General features: G+C 41.2%; 1 protein-coding gene and 1 pseudogene across 1 annotated transcript; both read right to left on the bottom strand.

Moving 5' to 3' along the window:
- ZNF367 (zinc finger protein 367) lies at positions 1-24,717 on the bottom strand. Its single transcript, XM_036261018.1, has 5 exons — positions 24,074-24,717; positions 9,386-9,536; positions 5,190-5,309; positions 4,009-4,147; positions 1-363 (listed from the first exon to the last, which is right to left on the bottom strand). Exons 1-5 carry the CDS (start codon positions 24,467-24,469, stop codon positions 141-143), a joined length of 1,029 nt encoding a protein of 342 aa, XP_036116911.1. The 5' UTR covers positions 24,470-24,717; the 3' UTR covers positions 1-140.
- Positions 18,520-18,859, bottom strand: LOC118629951 (annotated as a pseudogene).
- Positions 24,718-27,841: the final 3,124 nt, after the last annotated feature.

The raw sequence follows: 27,841 nt of genomic DNA, 5'->3' as shown, positions 1-27,841 counted from the left end.
ATTCTGGGGCAATGACATTCTTCATCAATTTCTACAGAATAGCAGCCTATGGTAAGCAAATAAGGTGCTTAGCTTATGCCCAAGATCTACTTTTGAAGTACGCTGGGCAGTACTGTGTACAGTGGGAGTCAGTGTGCAGGCTACTGGCGGAGCGGCGCTCCGGTCAGGTTGGCGAGCTCTATGAGAGCGAGGGCCCCGTGCAGGCGCTCCCGCTGCTCCTGCAGCCGCCTCTGCGCCCCGCTCTTCTCGTCGTCCTCCTCGTCCGACTGAAGGTACTCCAGAGGGTCCTGCTGCTCTTGATCGGCCTTCTGGGCGAGCTTGCCTTTCAAGGTGGGGGTACGCTGCTCTCTTGTTTCCCAATACCTGTGGGACATGCATCCCTACTAATTAGATGATATACATGATATTTTCAAATGTTCCACTTTGCTTGTTTAAAGAAAGGTTCTTTACCCCAGCATTCCATGTGTTTTAGTTTCAAAGTTATAAGGTGAGCCCCGGCCGGTTTGGCTCTAAGGGCTCAGCTGGCCTGTGCAGCAAAGGGTCTCTGGTTCAATTCCTCTCTCATTTGTTTTTCTCTTGATGTGTCTTTTTTCTTTTCTTTTTTTTTTTATCCTCTGGTCCTTTTTATTTAGATAGAATGGGACAGAAAGAGAGAGAGAAACATAGACGTGAAAGGTGCACATTCAGTGGCTGCCTCCTGCACAACCCAAGCAGGGCCAGGGACAAACTGCAACCGAGTTATGTGCCCTTAGCAGGAACTGAACCCGGGTCTCTCTGGACCACAGGCCGACGCTCTAACCGCTGAGCCAAACCTGCCAGGGCTGATGTGTCTTTCTAACATCAATGTTTCTCTTTCCCCCTCACTCGCTCCCTCCCTCCTTTCCTTCCACTCTATCTAAAAATCAATGGAAAAATATCCTTGAGTGAGGTTAACAACAAAAAAGTTATAAAGTGATTTCACATATATTACATATCTTTCTCATCACAGAGGAAACAATTCAAATTCAAAAAATTGAGGTACTTTCTCAGATTTCCAAAATCAAAATCTGGCAGTTCTGGGTCTCTAGTCAAGTGTTTTTGCCATTAAACTATAGCTGCCTTAAAGATCGTATGTAGCCCTGGCCGGAGTGGCCCAGTGGTTAGAGGGTCAGCTGTAGACAGAAGGAGCTCAGGCTCTATTCCTGATCAAGAGCATGTACCTGGGTTGCAGGTTTGATTCGGGCCCCTGCTGGGCATGTGTGGGAAGCAACCAATAGATGTGCCTCTCTCACACTGATGTTTCTCTCTCTCTCTCTCTCTCTCCCCCCTCCCTCCCTCTTTTCCACTCTCAAAAAAAAAAAAAAAATCAATACAAAAAAATATCCTCGGGTGAGGATTAACAACAACAAAACTTATGTAAAATGCACTAAATATAGAAATAGTAGAACAAATAACCATTAGAAACCTATTTATCCTATCCACAGAGGGATGGTGACTTCTGACAGAGTTAACTATGATAAACTTTAAACTTAAAAAGTATGACTTACAGATATTTAATATCTGTAACACAGAGAGCTTATTCAAAAATTTACTCTATCACATGGCCAACTGATAATCCACAAGAGAAAATGCACATTTGGTAACTAAAGAAATACATATTTAAATGACAGTATCATTACATCCAAAAATGTCCATACAAAGACTTGCATATTAATGTTCATAGTAACTTTATTTGCAATAGCCAAAAATAACCAAATGCCCATCAACAAATGAATGAGTAAACAAGTTGAGATATATCCATACAATGAATTACTACTCAGCCATAAAAAGGAATTAACTACTGATACATGGATGAATCTCAAAATAATTATGTTGAGTGAAAGAAGCCAGACAAATAGGGAGTGCATACTGTACGGCTTCACTTGTATAAAACTCTAGGAAATGCAAACTAATTTATAGCAACAGAAAGTCAGCAGGAAGGGGTGGGAGTGACGGATTACAAAGGAACCTGAGAAAACTGTTGGAAGTGATACGTATGCTCATGATCTTGATGGTGGTGATGATTTCACAGATGTATACGTATGTCCAAATGTATCAAATTGTACACTTTAAACTTATTAACATTTATACATTTGGACATAAATTTATTAAAGTGTACAATTTATTATATGTCAATTATATGTCAGAAAGGCTGTTTCAGATACAAAAAATGTACAACTACTACATTTCAGGAAATCCAGACTATTTAAACTAGAAAAGTTTTGGCAATACTCAAGAGGTATAAAAAAAAAATGCAACCCGGCCAGTGTGACTCAGTGGATTGCATGTCATCGCACGGACTGAGAGGTCCCGGTATGGTTCCCGGTCAGGGCACATGCACCGGTTTCTGGTTCGATCCCCAGTAGGGAGCATGCAGGAGGCAGCCAATTGTTGTTTTTCTCTCTCTCCCTTCCTTTCTCTCTAAAAAATCAATAGAAACATTTTTTTAAAAAGGAAGAAATGCAAATAGTTCGGTATGACTTGAAGGACTACTAGAAAAGGAGAGTGGCAAAAGATAAGTTTAGCTAGGTCAGCAGGGAACGAGGGCTTTGAATGCCATAATAAAGGGTTTTAAGTCATACTGAGGATCACATTAGCATTTTAGAAAGATCCCTCTGGCAGCAGCCTGGAGATGGGATTGAGAGGGATGAAGTAGCTGAATTTGAGAGTTGTTAAGGAAGTAGACTCCATAAGGTGGTCACTGAGTAGATGGGACAGAGGATAAAGACAAGGATGACCAACAGGTTTCCGGCTTGGGCAAAATTAGAGCCAATGGGGCAGGAGGCCAGCAGGAGGAGGGGAAGGGAGGTAGGAAGTGATGCAGTAAGCAAGACAGACATGACCCTGCCCTGTGGAGCTTCCGGTCCAGCAGGGAAGACAGACACTGGATGAATGAGTGTATGGTGAAGGGAAAATACAATGTGTTATAAAAGTATCTATTAAATGAGTCTAACCTTGCTTGTTTTGGGGGTTCATAAGCAGGTTAGGGAAGAACTTCCTGAAGTGATATTTAACCTGAGTAAGAAATGAAGAATGGGCCAAGCGCCTAAACGAAGAGGGAAGCGAGCACATTCTGCAGAGGCAGCAGTGAGCACAGAGGCCCAGAAACCACAGGAGCCCAGACGGCTGGAGACAGTGTCACTGCAGAGGGAGGCAGAGTCCAGCAGCACACTCAGGGGCTCTGGACTCTGAGCACAAGTGCGGAGGAAGCGGCACAATCGGCAGCTGGTGGTTTGTATAAAAGAAATGACTCTTTAAATCAAAATATCCTTAGAGAAAAAATTTCATACTGCCCTCCACCTTGTTACCATTAAAAAAATTAAATTAGGTGCTTTTTGGACCATCTCTCTATATATACCTATAGCCATATATGTTGGTATCTATAGATATGGGGATATAAAATCAGCACAGATCTAATTCTAATATAAGAAGATAAAGAGGGGTTGCACTAACAACAAATGAAATATGTATAAAGCTTTCTTTAAAAATGAAGAAAATTCTTGCTTTTAAAATAAATTGTGATCTGGGCACTTAAGATGAATTAATATCATATAGTTTTCTTTCTTTTTTTTGTAAATCCAAGGATATTTTTCCATTTTATTTTCAGACAGTGAGAGGGAAAGAGAAACATCGATGTGAGAGACACATCAATTGGTTGCTTCCCGCTCGACCCCGACCAGGGCCGGGGACTGAACTGCAACTGAGGTCCATGCCCTTGATGGAAACTGAACCCGCGACACTTTGGTCTGCAGGCCAACACTCTGATTGCTGAGTCAAACCGGCCAGGGCTATCATATAGTTTTCTATCACACTCAGGTCCTAATAACACTCCTAATAATTCTGTGGTTTAAGAAAATAAAGCACCATTTCAAGTTATTTCATAAAATGTGTATAAAAACAACTTATTTAACATGAGAGAACTGTAGAAGTCCCCAGCACCCGCCCATGCCCCGGGTGGCACTCTGCAGTGGATTCCAGGGAGAGACTTACTTTGCCAACCACTCGGCAGCAGCCTGGTTGTCCACAGCCTGGAGCTTACTGAGAGCGTCAGTGGGCTCCTCCCGCTTCAGCCTGGCATAAGGGTGCTTGGGACAGTGGCGGTTTGCGTGGGTGAATCTGCTTAGGCAGCCTTCAAAACAGAGGGAAACACTCATCAGAATCAGGACATCTGGCAGACATGGAAAATATTCAGTTTCACTGGTAACCAGGAAAAGTAAATTAAGACAATGGGATTTAGCATTCTATAACTTGGAGGAGGAAAAAAAAAACCCTAAGTACAGTATTTTGTCAATGCTAGTGAGAGGGGTGGGAGGATGGTCCTTTCACCTCTTAGTCACTGTTAATACATGCATGCAACCCCACTGGGAAGTGATTCACTAGCATGAGTCATACAAATGTTCAAACCCTCTGACCCTAGAATTCTGTTCTTAGCCTGTCTCATAAGGCAACATCCCAAAGATGGACAAAGCTGGAACAGTTTAAGTAGGAAAACGTGACCCTTAGCTTTGTTGGTAACAAACACATTTTTAAAACAAATTAAATATTCAATATCCAACATATAGTTGACTCTTGAACAACATGGGGGTTAGGGGCAAAAATCCATATGTAACTAGTATATGCTTAAGCAAATTCACTAGATGAAAAAGCCTGAAGACATTTGTAACTGACAATAACGAAGAAAATCATAGAGCCACAGTACAAAACAGCATTGAATTTCAATTATAACTGCATGAAAATGTGCAGGAGAAAAACATCTTAAGAAACTGATAAAAGATTAAGAAAATCACTTAAGTGATAAGAAATTACTAACAGCGGCAGTGTTAAGATGGTAAAATTTCCCCTTCTATGAAAATGTAGGCAATAATATAAACTTCTTTCAGTTTAGTAGTTAAAAAGTTTAAAACTGAAGTAAAAGCCTACTCTAAAGGCGCATTTACTTTCATTGATTTTTCTACAGCCTATAACTGGATATAGTATTTTTAATTGCCTTTTAAGATTTTCACCTAACAAGAATACTTTATTTTAAAAATCAATCTTTCCCCAGAAATTGAACAAAGTGTTTTCAAAATGTGGATCAAAAAAATCTCTTCTCCCCAAAAATTCAAGTGAAAGATATTTTAACTACAAACTCACAACTAGTTATTATATAAACTTAACTCCTAATATCATACCATTTTCTGAACAAACAAAAGGTTTCTCTCCCGTGTGAAGACGCTGATGCGTTTTGAGCTGTCCACTTTGAACAAAGGCTTTTCCACACTCTGGATAGTCACACAGGTAAGGCCTCTCACCTAAGTAGACAGATGTTATACATTATTTCTGAGACAATAAGAAGAAGGGGCAGGGGGAGAGAATCAACCTTTACATAGACCATGACTCCAAACAACAATAAAACATGTCTCCCTCTACAAGTGACAATGCAAAAGGCAGCACTTGCCTGCTATCATGCAGCTGTCCACTCAGAAGCACAATGTTTTCTTTAGGCCTTGAGCTTTAGGTACCCAGGTTCAAGTCCTTAAAGTTATAATCTTCAGCTTATCCCATATTTTATCTCCCTATAATCCAAATCACCTCTTGCTGATTTGTTTAAATGTCTCTCGCTCCTACTTCCACTGCAACTTCCCTTGGTCAACTGGCAACCCCTCCACCCAGAACAAACCCTGGCTACCCTCTGGGTCAATCCACCTGCACAGCACAGAACTCCTGCTTTTGTCATAGCAACTATCCCCTAAACCACGCCAAACCCTACTATACTTCTTAAACAAATAAAAAGTATCTGCTGACTTCTCAGTGGTCCCCTAAGATGTGCAATGTAGCTGCTGAGTTAAGGGGCAGGGTTTATCTTTACTTCACCCCTGAGATTCATTCCAACCTGGGGACACTTCCTGATCTTGTTCTACTCCTTGTTATTCTCTGCCCATTCAAATCTTCTCAGGCCTGTAGGCTCTCAGTGAAACTCCCCCTACCTCCAAATAATGGAGCTCTGTATCCTCTCACTAACTTGGTACCCTGTGTTGTTCATGTATCACAGTACTTTTCTTATACAAAGATGCTTAATACCTTGTACTCCATTTCAACTCCTATACTCAACTAAGTGCTAGGCTGGAGAAAGTGCTCAAAAATGTTGCTCAATCACAATTAAATTTATTTTTTGAAAAAATATTCTCTGATCAACAGTTATATACTGTTTTTTTCAATATGACTCAAAAACTAGTAACTAGTCCTCCCTAAATTTCTTATTATTTAGAAATGTACTAAATGGTTGTGATAGTTGGACACAAATTCATAAAATACAAAAGATAGGAAGATTATTTAAAATAGTAAGAGAAAAGTTTTTTATCAAGCATATACTATTCGAGCTTATCTATACACTATAGAAATCTTGGGCTCAGTTTCCTGACATACAGTGTAGCAGGCAGATGCCTGGAAGTATCGGATGACACACAGTGGGTTAGTGATGAGGACTGGGACTCAGGGATCTTCTCATTATGCCACATGGTTTTGAATCTTATGTGCACTGGCAACAGGTACTCCATGGCCCGTGAACCAGTTACTTGAGGATATGTCAAACTAATTAGATTTTTAAAAAATACAAAAATTCACCCTGACCAGTTTAGCTCAGTGGTTGGAACGTCAGCCCGCAGACCAGAGTCACAGGTTTGATTCCGGTCAAGGGCACATACCTCGGTTGTGGTTCATCCTCAGCCCTCGTCAGGGTCAGGGAGACAACCAGTCGATGTGTCTCTCTCATATCAATCTCTCTCTCTCTGTCTCTCTCTCTCTTCCTCCCTCCCACTCTATCTGAAGATAAATGGAAAAATATCCTTGGGTAAGGATTTAAAAAAATTAATAATATAAAAATTCTGCCCTAGCCAGGTGCTCAGTTGGTTGGAGCATTGTCCCGTACACCAAAAGGTTGCAGGTTCAGTCCCCAGTTGGGGCACTTACAGGACACAACAATAGATCGATGTTTCTCTCACATCAATGTTTCTCTCTTCTCTCTCTCTCTCTCTCTCTAAAAAAAAAAAAAGAAAAAAATCAATAAAAACCCATATCTTAGTTGAAGATTAAAAAATAAACATACAAAAATTATCAACTCAGATATGCACTAAATAACTTTTACTGAATGGTGCAAAAAGTCAAAACATCTTGGCCATCATAGTTTATGATTCAAAATTTAAACTTTACCCTTTTTCAGGGATTTCACTATATGCTAACATAACATTAAAGTACATATTTTCAAAAACTTAAAAAAAAACAGATGATGATCATAAAAACAGTGGAAAAAATAGGGGCCTAAGAGTTAAAAACCCAAGTTCTAGACCAGTAATATCCAACAGAAAATATGTGTAAACCACTTCTAGTAGCCACATGAAAAAAGGAAAGAAAACTGGTGAAATTAATTTTGATAATATATTTTATTTAGCCCAATATGTCTAACATATTATCATTTCAGTATGTAATCAGTATGAGAAATTAAGGACTCCATTTTCTCTCTTTTGCATACTGAGTGTGTTTTACACACACTGCCCATCTCCACTTAGACTAAGTGCTCAAGAGCCGCATGTGCTACTAGGATGGCCAGCAGAGCCCAGACTTCAGCATATGAGGTTGCAAGGCAGTGGTATTTGGGTTTTGGTACCTGCTTCCTCATCTGTAAATTATCAGATTCCATGATTAGAACCATAAGGCTCCTTCTGAAGCCAACTTTCTCTGTAGAAAGACCAGGGACTCTCTCTATATTATTTGTTTGCTTTCTATATGGTATTTTAAATGCAAGTATAATTTCTCTACATAAATAAAGATGTATGATAGTTTTGAAATAGTTACCTACAATACATTAATTCTGAAAAGTAATACTTCACCTTAGATTTAATGACTAGGTCAAACACTCATTGCACAGAGGGCTCTAGAAATTCTATTAAAAAGTTGACAAGTACTATTTTAGAATATGGCCTACTGATTTGTAGTATATGGCTTACAAATCAGTTTAAACAATTATACAGACAAGTTAAAGGTGTATCAAGTAAAAATCAGATAAGTACAAGGATAAAACTAAATTTAGTAACAGTATTCCTATGACTAATAGATTAATTGCCCTGTATCTTTAGAAGTCCTGTGGTTCAGAGAGCTATCTCTCTCCATCAAAAAAGAAACTGACTACATGTAACAGAGTGAAATGCTTCCTCTCTCTTTTGGCCTTGAGCTAATATCTCCCTGTCACGTACATGATAACTAACTAGAGAAATTCTGCTTGAGGCTTCAGTTGGTTTTTGTTTTGTTTTGTTTTTTATTGATTTGAGAGAGAGAGAGAAACACCAATTTGTTGTTCCACTTATTTATACATTCATTGGTTGATTCTCGTATACGCCCTGACTGGGAATTGAACCCACAACCTTGGCATATCAGGACGACACTCTAACCAGCTGAGCTAGAGTTTTTGCAAGAGCAGCCCCTTGCCACAGAGGGTGCTTCCCCCCACCCCCAAGAGGTGAGAAATATGCACAGATATTCACAGGGTTTCCAAAACTGATCTCAGATCAGCTCAGTGGAGGGGTGTCAAAGGGTCAAGCAGGAACAAAGGGATTAAGAAATTCCACACACTTCCTTGAGTCCCTTTCAACATCTACCAGTCTACAGCCTGCACCCACCCATTGCCTTGCCCTTCCTCCCTTCCCTTAACAATAAAATGCCTGAATTCCAGGCTCTTCTTAAAATGGATTTAAGAATTAGTTCTCCTGCCCTGGCCGGTTTGGCTCAGCGGTTAGAGCGTCTGCCTGTGGTCCGGAGAGACCCGGGTTCGGTTCCCGCTAAGGGCACATATCTCGGTTGCAGTTTGTCCCCAGCCCTGGTTGGTCGTGCGGGTGGCAGCCACTCGATGTGTCCCTTTCACGTCGATGTTTCTCTCTCTCTCTCTTCTTCTCTCTCCCTCCCACTCTATCTGTACAAAAAATGGAAAAATATCCTCGGGTGAGGATAAAAAAAAAAAAAAAAAGAATTAGTTCTCCTGCCCTGGCTGGTTTGGCTCAGCGGTTGAAGCACTGGCCTGCGGACCAGAGAGTCCTGGGTTCGATCTCTGCTAGGGGCACGTATCAAAAAAAAGAATTAGTTCTCCCATCTTTTCAAGCTAGGCCTTCTCAATCAATAAAACTTTCCTTACTCCAGAACTTTGATCTACTGAATATTGGCCTTTCTTTTGAAGTATTGTGCACACAAACCTCGGACTGGTAACATACATAGTGCTTGTTTTTAAAAACTACAGTAAGGAAATATAAAGCACCTAAAATTTTCATTTATAAGCCCAATCATCAAATCAACTTTCAGTTAGGTATTATTTTTGACATTCTCTAAAATTGGCTCAGCTTACCTGTATGAGTCCTTTTGTGAGCCTGGAGCGATTTCTCCCGTGGAAATACCCTATTACAGATGTTACAACGGATTCTGCTGGACGAATGCTCTCCTTCATTTATCAAATCTCGGACAGTATCTGCTCTGGGCCTACCACGTCGGATTCCATCCTGTTAACAATTTGTATAAACATTAGTATATTTCTTGGACTCCACTCATTAAAGCAAAATAACGTAACAAATAATTTTTTAAAATCTTTCTTGACTGACATCACTAAAAATGTGAGAGTAGGTAGTTCCAAGGACCCATCCCTCCACAGATCACTGAAAAACCAAGCTGTCACAATCAGCTCTGTCACAACTCCAAAAAAATAAGAGATTCACAGCAACTCGGCAAACACTGAATCCAGAAAAAGGCCACTTGAAATGGTGGGAAAGGTCTGTGGCGCGTCTGATCGCTGTGCCCTCTCGCTCCGACCAGGTCTCGAGCAGCTTTCCTCTCGGTGTGCGAACCCAGTCCCTGGCTCCAGAGAGCAAAGCAGACCGAACTGTGAAAGAAGGGTGTCTGGACCTGGCTGGGGGCTACAGGAAGGGCTGAGGCAAGCTGCTTGTCTGTTTTGCCTAACTTAGAGCTCTCAGGGTAGAAGAGCCGCACACAGAGCAAACTGTTTAAAGCCTTGTGAAGCAAATGACAACACGCAGCACCTATTGCAAAATAATTCAATTAAGGCAAACAAAAATACCAAAAACCTGGGAGGAAACACTGGGCAGAGTTTCTTTGGGAAATTAGGTCACTGAAAACTGCCCATGAATCCTAAGGACAGGAATTCAGAAAGCCACACACTTGCTCAGCACAGGAAGCACGCTGAGGAAAGACTTTAAGTAGCTTTCACCTTGGCTGATTTAGGCTCAGCACAAGCAGGAAATGAAGGCTACAGCAGACTTGTAAACAAAAGCTGTGAACAGCGGCTAAGGCTAAGCATTGAAAACAGCTACAGCACAAAGTCATTCTGCAACAATTACATGTTTTTATCCCTTTCTTTTTTGCTCCAGGCATTCAAGATCGCTCTCAAAATATGAGCTGACCACAAGCTAAAGAAACAAACTTTAGAACAAATATAACAATATAGTTTACAAAAATAGTCTATAAAACTCGCCAAACAACTAGAATCCACAGCAAACAGCAAGAACAAATTCTGAGAGAAGAATCTGATTTCCAGAGTTACCACATTATAATATTCAAAACATCTAGTTTTCAATAAAATATTACAAAGTGTGCAAAGAAACAAAAGCATGGTCCATACAGAGGAAAAATTAATAGAAACAGATATTGGAGCTATTAGACAAAGACTTTGTTTTTTTAATACTCACCTGAGGATATTTTTCTCTTTATCTTCAGATAGGAGGGATAGGGAGGGAGAGAAACATCCATGTGAGAGGGACACATCAACTGGTTGCCTACCACACCACCCCAACCAGGGCTGGGGACTAACTGCAACTGAGGTATGTGCCCTTGGCCGGAATCGAACCTGTGGCTCATTGCTCTGCGGACCAATGCTCTACCTCTGGGCCAAACCGGCCAGGGCCTAGAAAAAGACTTAAATGGACAAAGAATAACAGGAAACCATGAAAATAAATACAGAATATCAATAAAGAAACATAAATTTTTTTTTTTTTAAATGAAAATTCTAGCCCTGGCCAGTTTGGCTTAGCAGTTAGAGTGTTTGACATGGACCGAAGGGTCTCAGATTCAATTCCTGCCCCAGTTGGGGTGCATGCAGGAGGCAACCAACCAATGTGCCTCTCTCACATTGATGTTTCTTTCTTTCACTCTCTCTCTATCTTTCCCCCACTCCCCTCTCCCTTCGGCTCTCTCTAAAAGAAAAAAAAAATCAATAGAAAAAATATCCTTGGGTGAGGATTAACAAAAATAAGAAATGGAAAAATATCCTTGGATAAGGATTAACGAACACACACGCAATATAGAGATTCTAGAGCTAAAAAGTACAATAACTAAAAATTCTCCACTAGAGATTTTTAATGAAAGATTTGAAAGGGCAGGAAGAAAAAGTCAGCAAATTTGAAAATAAGTCAACTTAAATTATCCAGTTAAGAGGAACAGAAAGAAAAAATAATAAATAGGGTCTAAGACACCCATAGGACATCAAGTGACTTTTTTAAAAATATGTTTTTATCGATTTCTTATTTTTTTAGAGAGAGAGGAAGGGAGAGATAGAAACAATGACATGAGAAACATCAATCAGCTGCCTCCTGCACACCCCCTACTGGGAATCGAGCCCACAACCTGGACATGTTTCCTGCCTGGAAATTGAACCGGGACCTCTCCGTCCATGGGATGAGGCTCAATCCACTGAGCCACACCAGCTGGACCAAAACAATATTTTAAAAGGACAAAACAGGAGGACTCACACTTCCCTATTACAAAACTTACGACAAAGCAACAGTAATCAAAACATTGTGGTGCTGGCATAAGGAAAGACATATAGACCAATAAAATAGAATTGAAAATCAAGAAATAAACCCTTATCTATGACCAATTAATTTTCAACAAGGGTGCCAAGAATACTCAATGGGGAAAAGAATAGTCTCTTTAACAAATGGTTCTAAAATAACTAGATTCCTACATGTAAAAGAATAAAGTTGTACCCCTACCTCACACAATACATAAAAAATTAACTCAAAATGTATCATACATCAAAATGTCAGAGCTAAAAGCCATAAAACTTTATTTTATTTTTATTTTTTTTAAATGTATTTATTTTTTTGTTACAGATGTTTCTCCTTTTTTACCCCATTGGCACCCCCCTCCCCACCCCACACCCGCCCTGTCCCTGGGTTTGTTGTCCATGTCCACTGATTATGTATACATGCATATAAGTTCTGTGGTTTATCTCTTCCCTCCCCCCCATCCCCTCTTCTGACAGATGTCAATCTGTGCCCTACTTCCATGTTTCTGGGTCTACCATATTCCTCAGACTGTTATGTTCATTATATTCTATATATAAGTGAGATCATGTGGTATTTGTCTTTTTCTGCTTGGCTTCTTTCACTTACGATAATACTTTCCAGGTCCCTCCATGTCGTCTCAAAGGATAGGAGATCTTTCTTTCTTATAGCTGCGTAATACTCCATTGTGTATATGTACCACAGCTTTTTGATCCATTCGTCTACTGATGGACACTTGGCTGTTTCCAGATCTTAGCTATTGTAAATAGTGCTGCTATGAACATGGGGGTACATATATTCTTTCTGATTGGTGTTTCAGGCTTCTTAGGATATATTCCTAGAAGTGGGATCACTGGGTCAAATGGAAGTTCAATTTTTAACTTTTTGAGGTAACACCATAGTGTTTTCCATAGTGGCTGCACCAGTCTGCATTCCCACCAGCAGTGTACTAGAGTCCCCTTTTCTCCACACCCTCGCCAACACTTGTTTGATGATTTGTTGATGGCGGCCATTCTGACAGGTGTGAGGTGATACCTCATTGTTGTTTTAATCTGCATCTCTCTGATGATTAGTGATGTTGAGCATTTCTTCAAATGTCTCTTGGCCATTTGTATGTCCTGTTTGGAGAGGTGTCTATTCAGCTCCTCTGCCTATTTTTTAATTGGGTTCTTTGTCTTCCTTTTGTTGAGTTGTAGGAGCACTCTATATATATTGGAAATTAATCCCTTATCTGATGTATCATTGGCAATGATGTTCTCCCATATAATGGGTTGCCTTTCCATTTTGATGATTGTTTCTTTTGCTGTGCAGAAGCTTTTTAGTTTGATGTAGTCCCATGTGTTCATTTTTTCCTTTGTTTCTGTTGCCTTAGGTGATGTATCAGTGAAAATTCTGCTCCATATGATGTCCGAAATTTTGTTGCCTACATTTTCTTCTAGAATTTTTATGGATTCACGGGTCACATTTAAGTCTTTTATCCATAAAACTCTTAACCATAAAACTCTTAAAAGAAAACAGGAATAAATTTTCATGACCTTGTATTTGGCAATGGATTCTTAGATATAGCACCAAAAGCATAAGCAACAAAATAGATGATGGGAGATAAAAATATATCTAATAAGGCTCTGGCATCCAGTACATATAAATAACTTTTACAACTTAACAACATAAAGACAACCCAATTAAAACACAAGTAAAGGACCTAAATACACATTTCTCCATAGTAGTTATATAACTGGTCAGCAAGCCCATGAGATGTTCAACATCATTAGTCATTAGGGAAATGCAAATCAAAACTACAATGAGGTCCTCAATACATCACAAAGAAAAAGAATTAATTAAATACAAAAAAACAGTGGCATACTACTTCACACCAACTAAATTATATTTTTTTAAAAAAGGAAAAATGAGAAAATTGAAGTGCATTTTGGTAAGGATGTGAAGAAATTAGAACCTTTATACATTGCTGTGGTAATGTAAAGGATTCAATCAATGTGGAAAAGTTTAAGTGTGTGGTACAATGTAAATACATATACATATACAAAAGAATGTTATTTTTTCACTGTTGTCCATGTCCATGAGGTTTTTTTTTTCTCTTTTTGCTCAATCTCCCTACCCCGCCCATCCAGGCCCCACAGCTGTCAGCCTGCTCTCTCTGAGTCTGTCTCTGTTTTGCTTATTAGTTCATTTTGTTCATTAGGTTCCACATATGAGTGAAATTCTATAGTACTTATCTTTCTCTGACTGGCTTATTTCACTTAGCATAATGCTCTCCAGGTCCATCCATGCTGTCACAAAGGGTAAGATTTCCTTTCCTTCTTTTTTATGGCCAGAGCATTCCATTATGTAAACTTTTTTATCCACTCATCTACTGTTGGACACTTGGGCTACTTCCATATCTTGGCTTTTGTAAATAACACTACAATGAACATAAGGGTGCATATATTCTTTCAAATTAGTGTTTCAGGTTTATTCAGATAAATTCCCAGAAGTAGAATCACTGGGTCATCAGACAGTTAATTTTTTTTTTTTTTTTGGTATGTGCCCTTAGCGGGAACTGACCCCAGAACTCTCTGGTCCACAGGCCAATGCTCCAACCACTGAGCCAAACCAGCCAGGGCAGCAGTTCCATTTTTAATATTTTGAGGCAACCCCATACTGCTTTCCACAGTGGCAGCACCAGTTTGCATTCCCACCAGCAGTGCACAAGGGTTTCCTTTTCTCCACATCCTCGCCAACATTGTTTGTTGATTTATTGATGATAACCATTTGACAGGTATGAGGTGATATCTCACTGTGGTTTTAATTTGCATTTCTCTGATGACTTTAGTAACACTGAGCATCCTTTCATATGTCTTTTGGCCATCTGTATGTCCTCTTTTGAGCAATTTCTATTTAGGTCCTTTGCCCATTTATTAATTGGATTGTTTGGTTTTTTAGTGTTTTGTAAGTCTTTATAAATTTTGGCTATTAACCTCTTATCAGACGTATTAGTGAGTATGTTCTGCCATTCAGCGGGATGTTTTTTCATTTTGTTTATGGTTTCCTTTACTGGGCAAAAACGTTTTAGTTTAATGTAGTCCCACTTGTTCATTCTTTCCTTTTGTTTCCCTTGTCTGGCAATATGTCAGAAAAAATATTGCTACAGGATTTTACTGCCTGTGTTTTCTTCTAGGATTTTTATGGTTTTGAGTCTAACGTTTAAGTCTTTAATCTATTTTGGGTTTATTCTTGGGTATGGTTTAAGAAGGGGGTCTCATTTCATTTTTTTGAGGAGGACATATCTGTCCAATTTTCCCAACACCAAAGATAGTAGACTCTCTTTATCCCATTGTATATATTCTTTCCTCCTTTGTCAAATATTAATTGACCATAAAGGCATGGGTTTATTTCTGGGCTCTCTATTCTATTCCATTGATTTATATGTCTATTTTTGTGCCACTACCATGCTGTTTTGATTACTAAGGCCTTATAATATAGTTTAATATCAGATAGCATGATTCATCCAACTTTGTTCTTCTTTCTCAAGATTGCTGTGGCTATTCAGGGTCATTTGTGGTACCATATAAGTTTTTGGAATATTTGTTCTAGTTCTGTGAAATACACCATTGTTATCTTGATAGGAACTGTGTTGAATCTATAGATTACTTTGGGTATTATGCACATTTTAATGATGTTATTTCTTCCTATCCATGAACATGGTATATGCTTCTAGTCAACTGTATCTTCTTCAGCTTCTTTCTTCGCTGTCTTTTAATTTTCTGAGTACAGGTCTTTGGCATTATTAAATTTATTCCTAGATATTTTATTCTTTTTGAAGCTATTGTGAATGGGATTGCTTTCTCAGTTTCCCTGACAATTCATTATTGGTGCATAAAAATGCAACTGATTTCTGCGTATTTATTTTGTATCCTACTTTACTAATTCATTTATCAGTTCCAATAGTTTTTGGTGGAATCTTTAGGGTTCTCTATATACAGTATCATGTGTGATCTGCAAATAAGGAGTTTTATTTCTTCCTTTCCAATTTGGATGCCTTTTATTTCTTCTTCTTGTCTGATTGCTGTCTTGAACTTCCCATACACTGCTAAATAAGAGTGGTGGGAGCAGACAGCCCTGTCTTGTTCATGATCTTAAGGGAAATAGTTGTAGTTTTTGCCCACTGAGTATGATGTTGGTTGTGGGTGTATCATATATGGCCTTTATTACATTGTGGTATGTTCCCTCTATTCCCACTTTGCTGATAGTTTCTACCAAATGCTTTTTCTGCATCTATTGATATGATCATGTGGTTTTTATCCTTCATTTTGTTTATGTGGTGTTATCACATTTATTGATTTGTGGGTATTGTACCAACCTTGAATCCCCGGAATAAATCCCACTTGATCATGGTGTATACTCTTTTTTTAATGTATTGTTGAATCCAGTTTGCTAATATTTTGTTGAGGATTTTAGCATCTATGCTCATCAGGGATATTGGCCTATAATTTTCTTTCTTTGTAGTGTCTTCATCTGGTTTTGGAATTAGGATAATGCTGGCCTCATGAAAAGAGCTTAGAAGTCTCCTCTCCTCTTGAATATTTTTGAATAATTTGAGGATAGGTGTTAGTTCTTCTTTGACTATTTGGTAAAATTCACCTGTGAAGCCATCTGGTCCAGGGCTTTTGTTTGTTGGGAATTTTTTTATTACTGTTTCAATTTCACTAGTTGTGATCTATCTATTCAGATTATTTCAGTTTTGGAACATTGTATGTTTCCAGGAATCTTTCCATTTCTTCCAGATTCTCCAATTTGTTGGCATATAGTTGTTTGTAATGCTTTCTTACAATCCTTTGTATTTCTTTGATGTCAGTTGTTACTTCTCCTCTTCCATTACTATGAAATGTTATTAAGCCATAGAAATGATACATGCTACAAGGTGGATGAACCTCAAAAACAGTTTGTTAAGTGAAAGAAGCCAGACACAAAAAGCCATATTGTATCACTCCAAGAAATAAAATATCCAGAATAAGCAAGTCCATAGAAGCAGAAAATAGATTGGTATTTTCCAGAGAACTGTAGAGGGGAACAGGGAGTGACTACTTAATGGAAACAGGACTTTCTTTTAGGGTGATGTAAATGTTTTGGGCTTGATCTAGGTGGTGTTACATAACATTGTGAATTACTAAATGTCACTAAATTATACTTTAAAATGGTTAGAGCATCGGCCCACAGACCAAACGGTCATAGTTTCAATTACTGGTCAAGGGTATGTACTTGGATTGCATGTTTAATCCCTGGCCCTGGCCAGGGTTGTGCAGGAGGCAACCATTTGATGTGTCTCTCTCACATCGATGTCCCTCTCTCTCTCCCTCTTTTCCTCCCTCCCTCCCTTCTACTCTCTCTAGAAGTCAATGGAAAAATATCCTCAGGTGAGGATTCCCAAAAAAGAAGAAGAAAAAGTTCTAGAGCTCTATTTAACAATGTGTATATAGTTGATACTGAAAAATGGTTAAGATGGTAAATTTTGGTTTTTTTGCCACACTGGGGAAAAAAGGGAATGTGCAAAGGCACTGTAGCAGATTACATTATTGTAAAAATATTTACTGCTATCTCGTGCTGTGAACCCCAACCTGGCTACATAACTTGCTTTGGCCAATAAAATGTGAATGAAAATCATGTGTGTGACTTCTGAGCAAAATCTTCAAAAGGCCATCATTTGGTTCTTACATTTCCATTTATAACAAAGCTTAGAATAGGCAAGGTCCTCATTGGAACATGACTTACTTATGTTGAAGTCCAAATCAACAAACCAATTTGACAATTATTACTAGTTATCAAATACTTTCATCTTCACCTTCTTTATTCCTTGCCTGTGATCCTCACTAGCTACATGTAGCACTAGTGTTTCTTGATAGAACTGTTCATCCCATCATCAGCAAAGAGGGATATGACCATGAGTAAAATTAGAGAATCAACTGACATCATTTATTGAGCCACAATAATTGTATAGATTGTTGCTCATTATGGTCATATCATGAATAATTAAGTATTGATTTTAAAATGCTAAACAAATAAATACAGCAGATATGATCCATAAAAATAGGTGATTCTGTTAAGAAATGGAACATGAAATCATTTAATTAAAAAGTGATACAACTCGTCTGTATGAAATAATCCCTTTCTTTATATATGTATACATATATAGAGAGAGAGAGATCAATTTGTTGTTGTTATTTATGCATTCATTGCTTGATTCCTTTTTAAAAAATTGTTTTTATTTATTAAGGTGGGGGGATCAATTTGTTTTCCCATTTATTGATGCATTCAGTGGTTGATTCTTATATGTACCCTGACTGGGGATCAAATCTGCAACCTTGGTGTATCAGACGCTGGTCTAACCAACTGAGCTACCCGGCCAAGCCTCCTAATATTTTTTAAATACATAAAACATATTGTTGACTGTTACAATTTTATTATTTTTATTTTATTTTAGAAACTAAAAAAGAAATTTGTTTATTGAAGGCAAGAGGATGCAAGCAGTATGAAAATAAAATTTGTATCTATTTTTAATTGGATTTTCTTCTTTCTCTTGTCAAATGGGGGTGGGATTTTATTTGTCCACTTTTTAAGTGTCCCAATCTGCTCATCAAATCTTTATACAGGGGGAAGCAGAGATTCCTTAAGCAGCCCACTGGGAGAACCCTCGTCAGGGAGGGAGAACTCTTATCAGGGCAGGAGAACTGCTCAGTGCTGCCTTCTTCTTTCCCTTCTGCTTCGTGTGTACTACAAAATAGGCACTGCACGCGACGGTGAGCCCGGGAATTAAGAAAAAGAAGCTCTGGAAGCCCACTCAGCCATCTCGGCACTGGCCCAGGTACTTCATTATTTTGTCCCCAGCCACAGGGTCTTTTTTATTTTCCAAAAATCCAAGGAACTCCTCTTTCATGAGTACTCTCAGTCCTTCTTGTTAAGTACCCTTTATCCCCAGAAAATCTGTGGAACATAAACATCATGGTTTCCACGGCGTGTTCCATTTGAAATGGCATTTTGGTGAGGTCTGAGCTGAGGCATGGCAGGACCGCTTAGCTGGCTAGGACGCACTGCCAGCTATTACAATTTTAAAGAACTGATTAGTTCATTAATACCAAAAATGTAAAGTTATCCATTTCTATTTTGTATGTTTCTGGTAAAAAAAAAAAAAAAACAAGTATGTTTAGTGAGGGGGTGGGAAGGGTATATTTTTAAAAGTTAACCATGCCTGGCCGGTGTGGCTCAGTGGTTCAGCTTGACCCATGCGCCAAGAGGTTGCCGGTTCTATTCCTGTTCAGGGCACATGTCCAGGTTGTAGGCCAAATCCCCAGTGGAGGGCATGCAGGAGGCAACCAATCGATGTTCCCTCTCATCAATGTTTCTATCTCTCCTCTCCATTCCCCTCTCTCTAAAATCAATAAAGAAAAAAAAAAAAGTTAACCATTTGACTGCTTTCCAGCAACTCTAAGATATTGTTTCAGCTCTAAACCACATTTATATTTTCCAGATGAGAAATGTCTAGGTAATAAATACAATACAACATCCTAGCCATATACAAGTAAGGCTTCACTAAGTGCATTCTTTGAACTAAGAAAATTAGGCAAGGCAAGTAAGTAATCATGTAACGTCCTAAATCAATGAATAAAGAGCATCTTTTAACCATATACAAAAAAACAAGCAGAGCTACTTTAAAAGGACCGTTTTCATTTTGGCCTTAGCAATATGATAATGTTTCTAGGTACATTTTGACAATAGTAGGATTTTATCAGCAATCAAGTATACCTGTAGCCTGAGAGAGAAATCTTGTTGAGACAGCTTAATTTGCAAGAAAAAGTTAACAAATTCTAAGACAACCCATTGATATTATGTAGAAACTGCTGCAAATTAAGCTACTAGAAAGAAGCAAAATTATTAAATTGCCAAAAATGTTTGTATACTTCAATAAATTTAAATTTCAAAATAGAATCTCGATATCTCCAGAAGATAGATTAGCAATTTTTTTAATTTTTGTGGGTTTTTTTTTTATCCTCACTCGAGGGTGTTTTTCCATTTTTTGTTCAGATAGAGTGGGAAGGAGAGAGAGAGAGAAACATTGACATGAAAGGGACACATCGAGTGGCTGCCTCCCGCGTGACCCAACCAGGGCCGGGGACAAACTGCAACCAAGGTACATGCCCTTAGAGGGAACTGAACCCGGGACTCTCTGGACTGCAGGCCAATGCTCCAACCGCTGAGCCAAACCAGCCAGGGCATATTAGTGATTTTAAAAAGTGTTTCTAAACTATTTCATGATAAATGTTTTGAGTTCTCAATGTCAATAACTTTAAATTTATTTAATAAATTTGGGTTATTTCTCAATCCACTTAGCATAATGTACAAATTTACCTAGGCTTTAGAAAAAGTTATATTCAAATTTGGTATTCATGTGATTACTAAAAAAATTAAGTCTTCGACACATTTTTGTACAAAGTAAAACTCAAATAAAGCACTCAAACACAACCTAGAAGGAAAAGAAAAATAGGTCTCAGAGGGAGGCATATGTACATTGACCAGAAAATGTTATTTATCATATTTCCCTTTTTTAAAGTCAGATTTAGATCCCAATTTCATATGGATCCCATATCTGCATCCTGGTTCTATCTCCCCCCCGCCGACCTATCTGTAAAACTTTCCAAGTCTTCATTTGAACTTATCTATTTTATTGTCTGTACCCCCATATAGCATCTCCATTGAGATTTAGATAGGTTTCAATAGCATGTGATAAGTCTACTTTCATTAGCTTAATATTAAAAATGCAATAGCCCTGGCCGGTTTGGCTCAGCGGTTACAGTGTCAGCCCACGAACCAAAGAGTTATGGGTTTGATTCTGGCCAAGGACACATACCTCAGTTGCGGTTCGTCCCTGGCCCCAGTTGGGGTTGTGCAGGAGGCAATCAATCAATGCGTCTCTCTCACAGTGATGTTTCTCTCTCTCCCTTCCTCCCTCCCTCCCACTCCATCTGAAGATAAATGGAAAAATATCCTCCAGTGAGGATTAAAAAAAAATGTAATAAGCTCCAAAAGTCAATTCATACATGATACACACAGGAGCAGTATTACATAGGGATTAAGAGCAAGGGCTCTGGAAGGTTCCAGTCAATTCTGCCACTTATCATAAGACGTTAACTAACCTTAACCTTGGGGACTCTCTTCTCTAATTCCTCCATCAGGTAAATGAGATAAATTAGGAAAGGAATTCAAAACACTCAACATAGAGCCCAGCAGTGTGCTGGGCCAGGCAATAAATGGTGACTATGCCTAATATGGTAGTAATTACTCTATACTAATGAGCTATTTTTAAGGCTGTGCAGTCTAGATGATTGAAGAGTTCAGGTGATGATAGAAAGGGGAAGCAGGATAGGCAGCTGGCAGGTCTTGAAGGGTGAATGGTATCTGAGACTAAGCACAGAGAAGACGAACCACACAGGTCCACAGTGGAGAAGTAACCTCCTGAATGCAGCTGAGTAGAGGGTACAAGGGCATAAGGTGGGGAGGCTTAGAATACCTTCTAGCAGAGGGAAATTGGACCTGCTCCCTTCCCTCCCAAAATTCTACATGAGAAGATAATGCTAACATATACTTATACTGGCAAAAGTGCTAAGCAATCTTATGATAAGGGGCCCAAATAAGTGGGTAGATGATGGATGCTCTCCCCACAGGCAGAGGAGGCAGTGTTGGACACGAACAAACAACAGAGCAAGCAGAAACAGATACCAGGTATGCAGAACTCAAGACACCTCCCTTGGGAGCAGTAGCAACAAACAGACAGCAAATGAACACACATGTTCTCAAACCCACAGCTATTGTTGCCGCTAACCTGCATACTTAGAAGGGAGTTGAGGGGAGCATGTTACTGGTACCAGCTTTATTGCAAACTTGTCTCTCATTTTCCCAAGAAGTGAGCAGATTCAATCAGCACAATTCACCCAAGATGCATGTGGAAATAAATAACTACAAGCACTCTCAAGAAGCAAAATAAAGGGGACTGGGACTCCCTATTTTTAGAGGGCACTGATCACAAATCATACTAGGTAGTTTCCCTAAATAAAGGCATATTCTACACTCCTCCCTGTCTCCGGTCCCTCCCAACCTTGCAAGATGAGGAAGCTTAAATGAGTGAATTTTTGGAGTTGAATTTGGATTGCTTCATTGATGAAAGGACAACTTAGAATCAATTAACCTAATAATTTATCAAACAGTTACAAAGACTGAGAAAATATAAATGTAAGCATAAACATAAAACAGCCTTTTCACTTTCACATGTTCTTTATAACTTCTAGTATATATCTTACCTCTGAAAAGAGGTAGACAAAGTAGAAATAAAATTCAAACCTATGCACTGTGAGCAACTTTTATAAAAAGATTTGTATGGCCTTGGCCAGTTTGGTCAGGGGTTAGAGCACCAGCCCTCAGACCAATGAGTCTCAGGTTCAGTTCTGGTCAAGAGCACGTACCTCTGTTTCAGTTCATCCCCAGCCCTGGTCTGGGTCGTGGGTGTGGGTGTGGGAGGCAACCGGTCGATGTGTCTCTCTCTCCCTCCTCCCTCCCACTCCAACTGAAGATAAATAAAAAAATATCCTTGGGTGAGGATTGAAAAAAAAAGATTTGTATGAAAAGGAGTTTTTTAGGCCAAAAGGAACATACATACAGATTTCCATGACATTCATCTTCTTGCATGATCCCAAATTAGATTCCATTATTATTAACGAAATAATAAATCCAAAGTCTCCCACAAGTATTGGTGCACGTATGCCTTTATGTTGCTCAACTATATAACCTAACATATGTTTTTAAAAAGGCCTAAACACAAAAAAATCTAGGATCCCTATCCATCTTACTAAGGGACCAACAGTGATTGGTCTCTTCACAAACTCACTCAGCACTGTTATGAACATTTCTACTGCTTGTTCAAATTTTTACTAAAGTGCAGCTTCAGGAGTTAAAGTGTGTCAAAGCACATAGTTTTATAACTGTATAGCTCTTTAATAACAATGACATTAGTAACAAAGTGTATCAATTTCCTACGGGCTCAAACAACATGTTTCAACATCTTTGCTAATGCATGTAAAATTATCGAACTTGTTTCAATTTATAAATACAGTATTTGCCAACATAGATGCATTTACCCATTAGGTGATTTACTTGTTTTATCTTTGGCAAACCGCTTATCTTATGTAACCAGTTAACAAACAGAACTTGAACAGTAATCTTACATTAGCACCCTTCATTCATTACATAATTATTTACTGAGCACCTTTGTTCAGCATTTACAGTGCGTAAGGTATTAAAGTCGAATAGTCTACCAAACAAAAATAATCTGGCCCTACTGGAGTTTAGTCTGTAGAGCTAAGTATATGTCTGGGGAGAGGCACGCCCAACACATACATACATGCTTCAGGACTAGGAAACTCAACCACATCCCAGCTCCCCCACTACCTAGATGTGTGACCTTGGGGAGGTCCCTTCACCAATCTCTATCTAGGCCCCAATTGCCTAATCCCTAAACTGTAGGTTTGAACCACGCAGTTACATCCTTCCCAGCTCTAAACAGTCTCAGAGTACAATCGATTCCAGGTTAGCGACCACAGCGTCCCATGCCACTCTGTGCTCTTCAGCACCTAGCAAAGTAGTTCTCTCTGGATGAATGAAAGGCAGCGAGGACACAACTTCAGCTGCCAAAGATTCCATGACGTCCCTTCTCCACTCTCCGGCTATCTCTGCAAGGCATCTTTGGCGGGGTCAGGGCCGGGTATCTATAGTGATTGAACACAAACTGCGCCTCCCCCCTGTCCGCACCCAGGAGAACAGCTCCAGGAAGAAGCCACCCCGCCCCTGCCTCGGGCTACAGAGGACTCAGCGGTCCGCCCAGCGGCTTGCAGGGAGGGTAGACCCGCCACCTGCGCGACCCTAGGCTGAGCTCCCGCCCACTGCACCTGCTGGCGGCCAGCCAGGGGTCCGCCCGCCCCCGCCCCCCGCCGGCGTCTGCGGGCCCCCGCCCCGCCCCCAGCGGGTGCCAGTTTTTTGGCGCGCGGCAGTGACGTAAGTGTCCTGTCACCCGCCCCGCCCCCGCCGCGGCCCCAGGGATTTCGCGTTTTAAACTCGGCTCCGCCCCGCCCGCCGCGTCCGCGGGCGCCGCCAGCTCCCGGCGGCGCCGTTAACCGCCCGGCTGTCCCGCGCCCCGCCCTGCTCACCTTGAGGTGGCCGCTGTCCGGGCTGCTCGCTTCTTCCTCGTCCTCACCCACAGAGGCGGCGGGAGGGGGCGCGCCTCGGCCCCGAAGCCCCGGGTGCTGAGCGGTGGCGGCGGGCAAGGTGGCCGAGGCGGCACCCCCCGCGGCCCCCGGGCTGAGCGTCACATTGTGCGCGTTCTCGCCCCAGCGCCACGGGTACACCATAAAGTCGCTGAAGCCAGGACTGGTGGGGATGAGCGGCGGGGGCGGCTCCGGCTCCCCTCCGCCGCTGCACGTGGCCTTGATCGGGGTCGTTCTGATCACCGACACCAGCACCCGCTTCGGGGAGTCTTGGCAGAAAATGACGGGCGGCGGCTGCGGCGGGTTGTCCGCCATCGGCACTTCCACGCCCCGGATCATAGCTCTTCCCCGATATGCAGCTCCCACGGCCGCTGGCCGCACTCCTTGAGCCCGGGTCCGGCCCTGCGCTCCGCTCGTCCGCGCTGCTCCGAGTCGCTGGCTCTCAGTCCCGCGGGCTCATGGCAGGCGGACGTTTCCCGGAATCCTCCTGTGCGGCGCCCAGCGAAGGAGCGGGGTAGTTCGGCGGACACCGGGTGGTCAGGGTCAGACCCCAACCCCGGGTCCAGCCCGCCCTCCCCTCTTTGTACGCAGGCTGCAAAGGCGGGAAGCAGCGGGCGGCCTGGCTTGCGGTGACAGGAAAGCAGAACTTACGCCGCTGAACCCCCGAAAATAACCTGTTGCTGAGGTCCCCACTCTGACTTTTCCCGCGTTACATTTCGCGCCTGGGCGGAACCAATCATTGTGAGGCCCCTGCCCACTGGCCGCAGCAAAGAGTGACAGATTACGTGAACCAATGACCGGGCCTGCAGTTCTTTTCTGGCAGAGCGGGCGGGGCCGGGGCAGCGCGCGGGTTCTTTCCGACGAGCCATTGGTCGCCGCTCTTGCATTTTTTTCTGCCCAGAGGGCCAACTGCGTTCGAAACTCCGGGGGAGCGCGCGACGCCGGCACTCGCCCAGACTCTCCGCGCGGAGCCCCGCCTCCGCCGTCCCTAGGGCTGGGTGGTGGGGGCGGAGGCGCGCGGGGACCCGGACAAATAGGGGCGGGCGGCCAGAGGGTTGCTTATAGAACAAGTGTTCGGCGAGAGGGCGGAGCCGGGGCGGTCGTTGGCCGGTGAGGGTGCGCCCCCGCCCGCCCCGCCGCCTGTGGCTGTTGGGCTGCGGTTCCCGCGCGTCGGGAGTTTAAAGGTCTGGGGCCCGGGGGCAGGGCAGCGCGTTCGGGTGCAGCCACCGGCTCTGCGAGTCCGAAGCCTTCCAGCCGCACAAGTTTTCAGTATAGGCCCAGAGGTGCTCAGTTTCTTCATCGATTTCCGTCTGCCCAGCTGTCGAACTCACTGTCTTCGCCCCCGAATACCACCATGCCTAGGTGGACATCGGTCCGGACTTTCGCCATCCGGGGCCTTGGTTTCCCATTTTTGTAAAGTGGGTAGTAAAGGAAGTGGTCTCTGAGGTCCCCGTGTGCTGCTCTCGGTGCGGAGGGGACACGAACTCAGGCGTGTGTCCGCTCTCGCACCCGGGGACAGATGCCCCACAATCGCCCGGAGGACCTCGGCCCCCGCCAACGGTTCCCCCCAGTATCCCAGCCTCTCCTTCATCCCAGAGTCTGGACCCGCGTGGAGCGCAGGGCTCCCCGCAGGGTTTCCGTTGTTCCAGACTCGTCTGCCCGCCCCCGCCTCGGGACTCCACCCCGAACCAGAGCGATGCTGGACAGTCCTATGGACTCCGAGCCCGACTGTCACCTACCGAGGCCAGCGTGGGTCTCTGAAGCCCACACAGCAGATGGAGCAAAATGGAATGTCCAGCCTCATACTCACTATAATGGGGAAGAAGTGACTGTGTCTGTTTTGTTTCTGGCAATGTTGCCAGAGCTAGCCTGACTCGTAGTCTATCAAAAAATATTTGTTGAATGAATAAATAAAATGAATGTATAAATGAATATCCAGTAGTTAAGGGTTAGAATTGGTAATTAAATTAGAACACACCAACTTGCGCGAGCGCTCGCTCTCTTTCTTACACACACACACACACACACACACATATACAGCTGTGCCTAAGTAAATTTACCCAAAATTATTTAAAATATTTAATTGATATGAATAACTTCTAAGATACAATTTTAAGTGATAAAAAGGAAAACGTGAATTAGTAAGATTTTATTCTTTTTTTTTTTAAGGCAGGGAAAGAATATACATTTTTGCTTTTAGATATGTAGAGTATCTCTAAAAGATACACAAGAAAATGATACATCTGTTGACTCTTAGGAGGAGAATTATGTGCTGGGAAACAAGTGAAAAGATTTCAAAAGATACAGCATATAATTCTTTGTATCTTTTGAACTTTCAACCAAGTGATAGTATCTTTTCAAAAAATAAATTAATATATGGCTAACATTTCCTGGAGGTATACAATAATAATAATAATAATAATATCTATGAAAACACATATACAATAAAAATGGATGAATGCTTCACTTACATTCTAGTATCAACAATTCTGTGAGCAGATATTACTATTCTCATTTTACAGATGAGAAAACTTGAGGCTTACCCAAAATCACATCACTTGATAAATAAAACCTTTGGAAGGATGCCTCTGAAAACTGCCCATGGATTATACCTCATCTGCTGAGCAAAAAGAAGAGGCTAAAAAATGGGGCCCCCACACTTCTGAGTCACATTTCTCATATTCCAAAACTTTCAGGTTTTAGAGCTTAAATCTAACTTGATACTTTAATAAAAATAGTTGATGTGGAAAGCTGAAAGTTCACCTTTCATTTCACTTAATTTAGTAAACATTCATTTTGTTTTTACCATTTAATACCAAATGATAGTGCCATTTACTTCTGTATCAGCTGGAAAGAACATGTAATCCATCTATTTTACACTTAAAGTAAAAAAAAAAAAAATAGTGGCCATTCAAATTATGGATTCAGCGAGATCTAACAGATTATTAAGCACCAACTGACAGTTAACTGTTTAACATTCATAACATGCCCCAGAGTGCAAGATGAATCATTCAGAACCAGGACACTGACTTTCTGTTTCTAAAAATTACTCTTCATCAACAGTAACCTGGCAACTCCACTTGCTCTCTGTCACAAGAGAATAAAAGATGTACCAGGGCCCTGGCCGGTTTGGCTCAGAGGTTAGAGCATTGGCCTGAGGTCCAGAGAGACCCAGGTTCGGTTTCTGCTAAGGGCACGTACCTCGGTTGCCGTTTGTCCCCAGCCCTGGTTGGGTCGTGCAGGAGGGAGCCACTCGATGTGTCCCTTTCGCGTTGATGTCTCGCTCTTTCTCTCTCTCCCTCCCACTCTATCTGAACAAAAAATGTAATAATGTCCTCGGGCGAAGATAAAAAAAAAAAAAAAAGATGTGCCAGAACATGTAAAGTGGGCAGAGAGTGATTCCAGGAGCAAAGCTGAGGTCATTCAAGATCTACTTGTTTGGCTCCATTTTAATGCAACCAGAAAGCTGTCTGAAGTGTGTGGATTGTCGTTTTCCTGGTGTCTTTTCTCTGCCCGAGAGGAGACGGGTCAACAGTCCTGAAGAATATTAAAACCCATCTCAGAACACTTACGATATTATTACAACAGAAGTTCCTATTGTTAAAAAATGTAGGCCTCTTCTGAGAAAGCTATGTACCTCACACCCTCTTTTTAAAATGCACTTTAAAGTTTCAAGATAAAATCTGAAAAAAAAGCAAACATTTTTTTTTT

Source organism: Molossus molossus, unplaced genomic scaffold (genome assembly GCF_014108415.1).
Source record: "Molossus molossus isolate mMolMol1 unplaced genomic scaffold, mMolMol1.p scaffold_m16_p_14, whole genome shotgun sequence".
NCBI lineage: Eukaryota > Metazoa > Chordata > Mammalia > Chiroptera > Molossidae > Molossus > Molossus molossus.
Note: the sequence above shows the minus strand (reverse complement) of the source record. Positions and strands in the feature narration are given on the sequence as shown.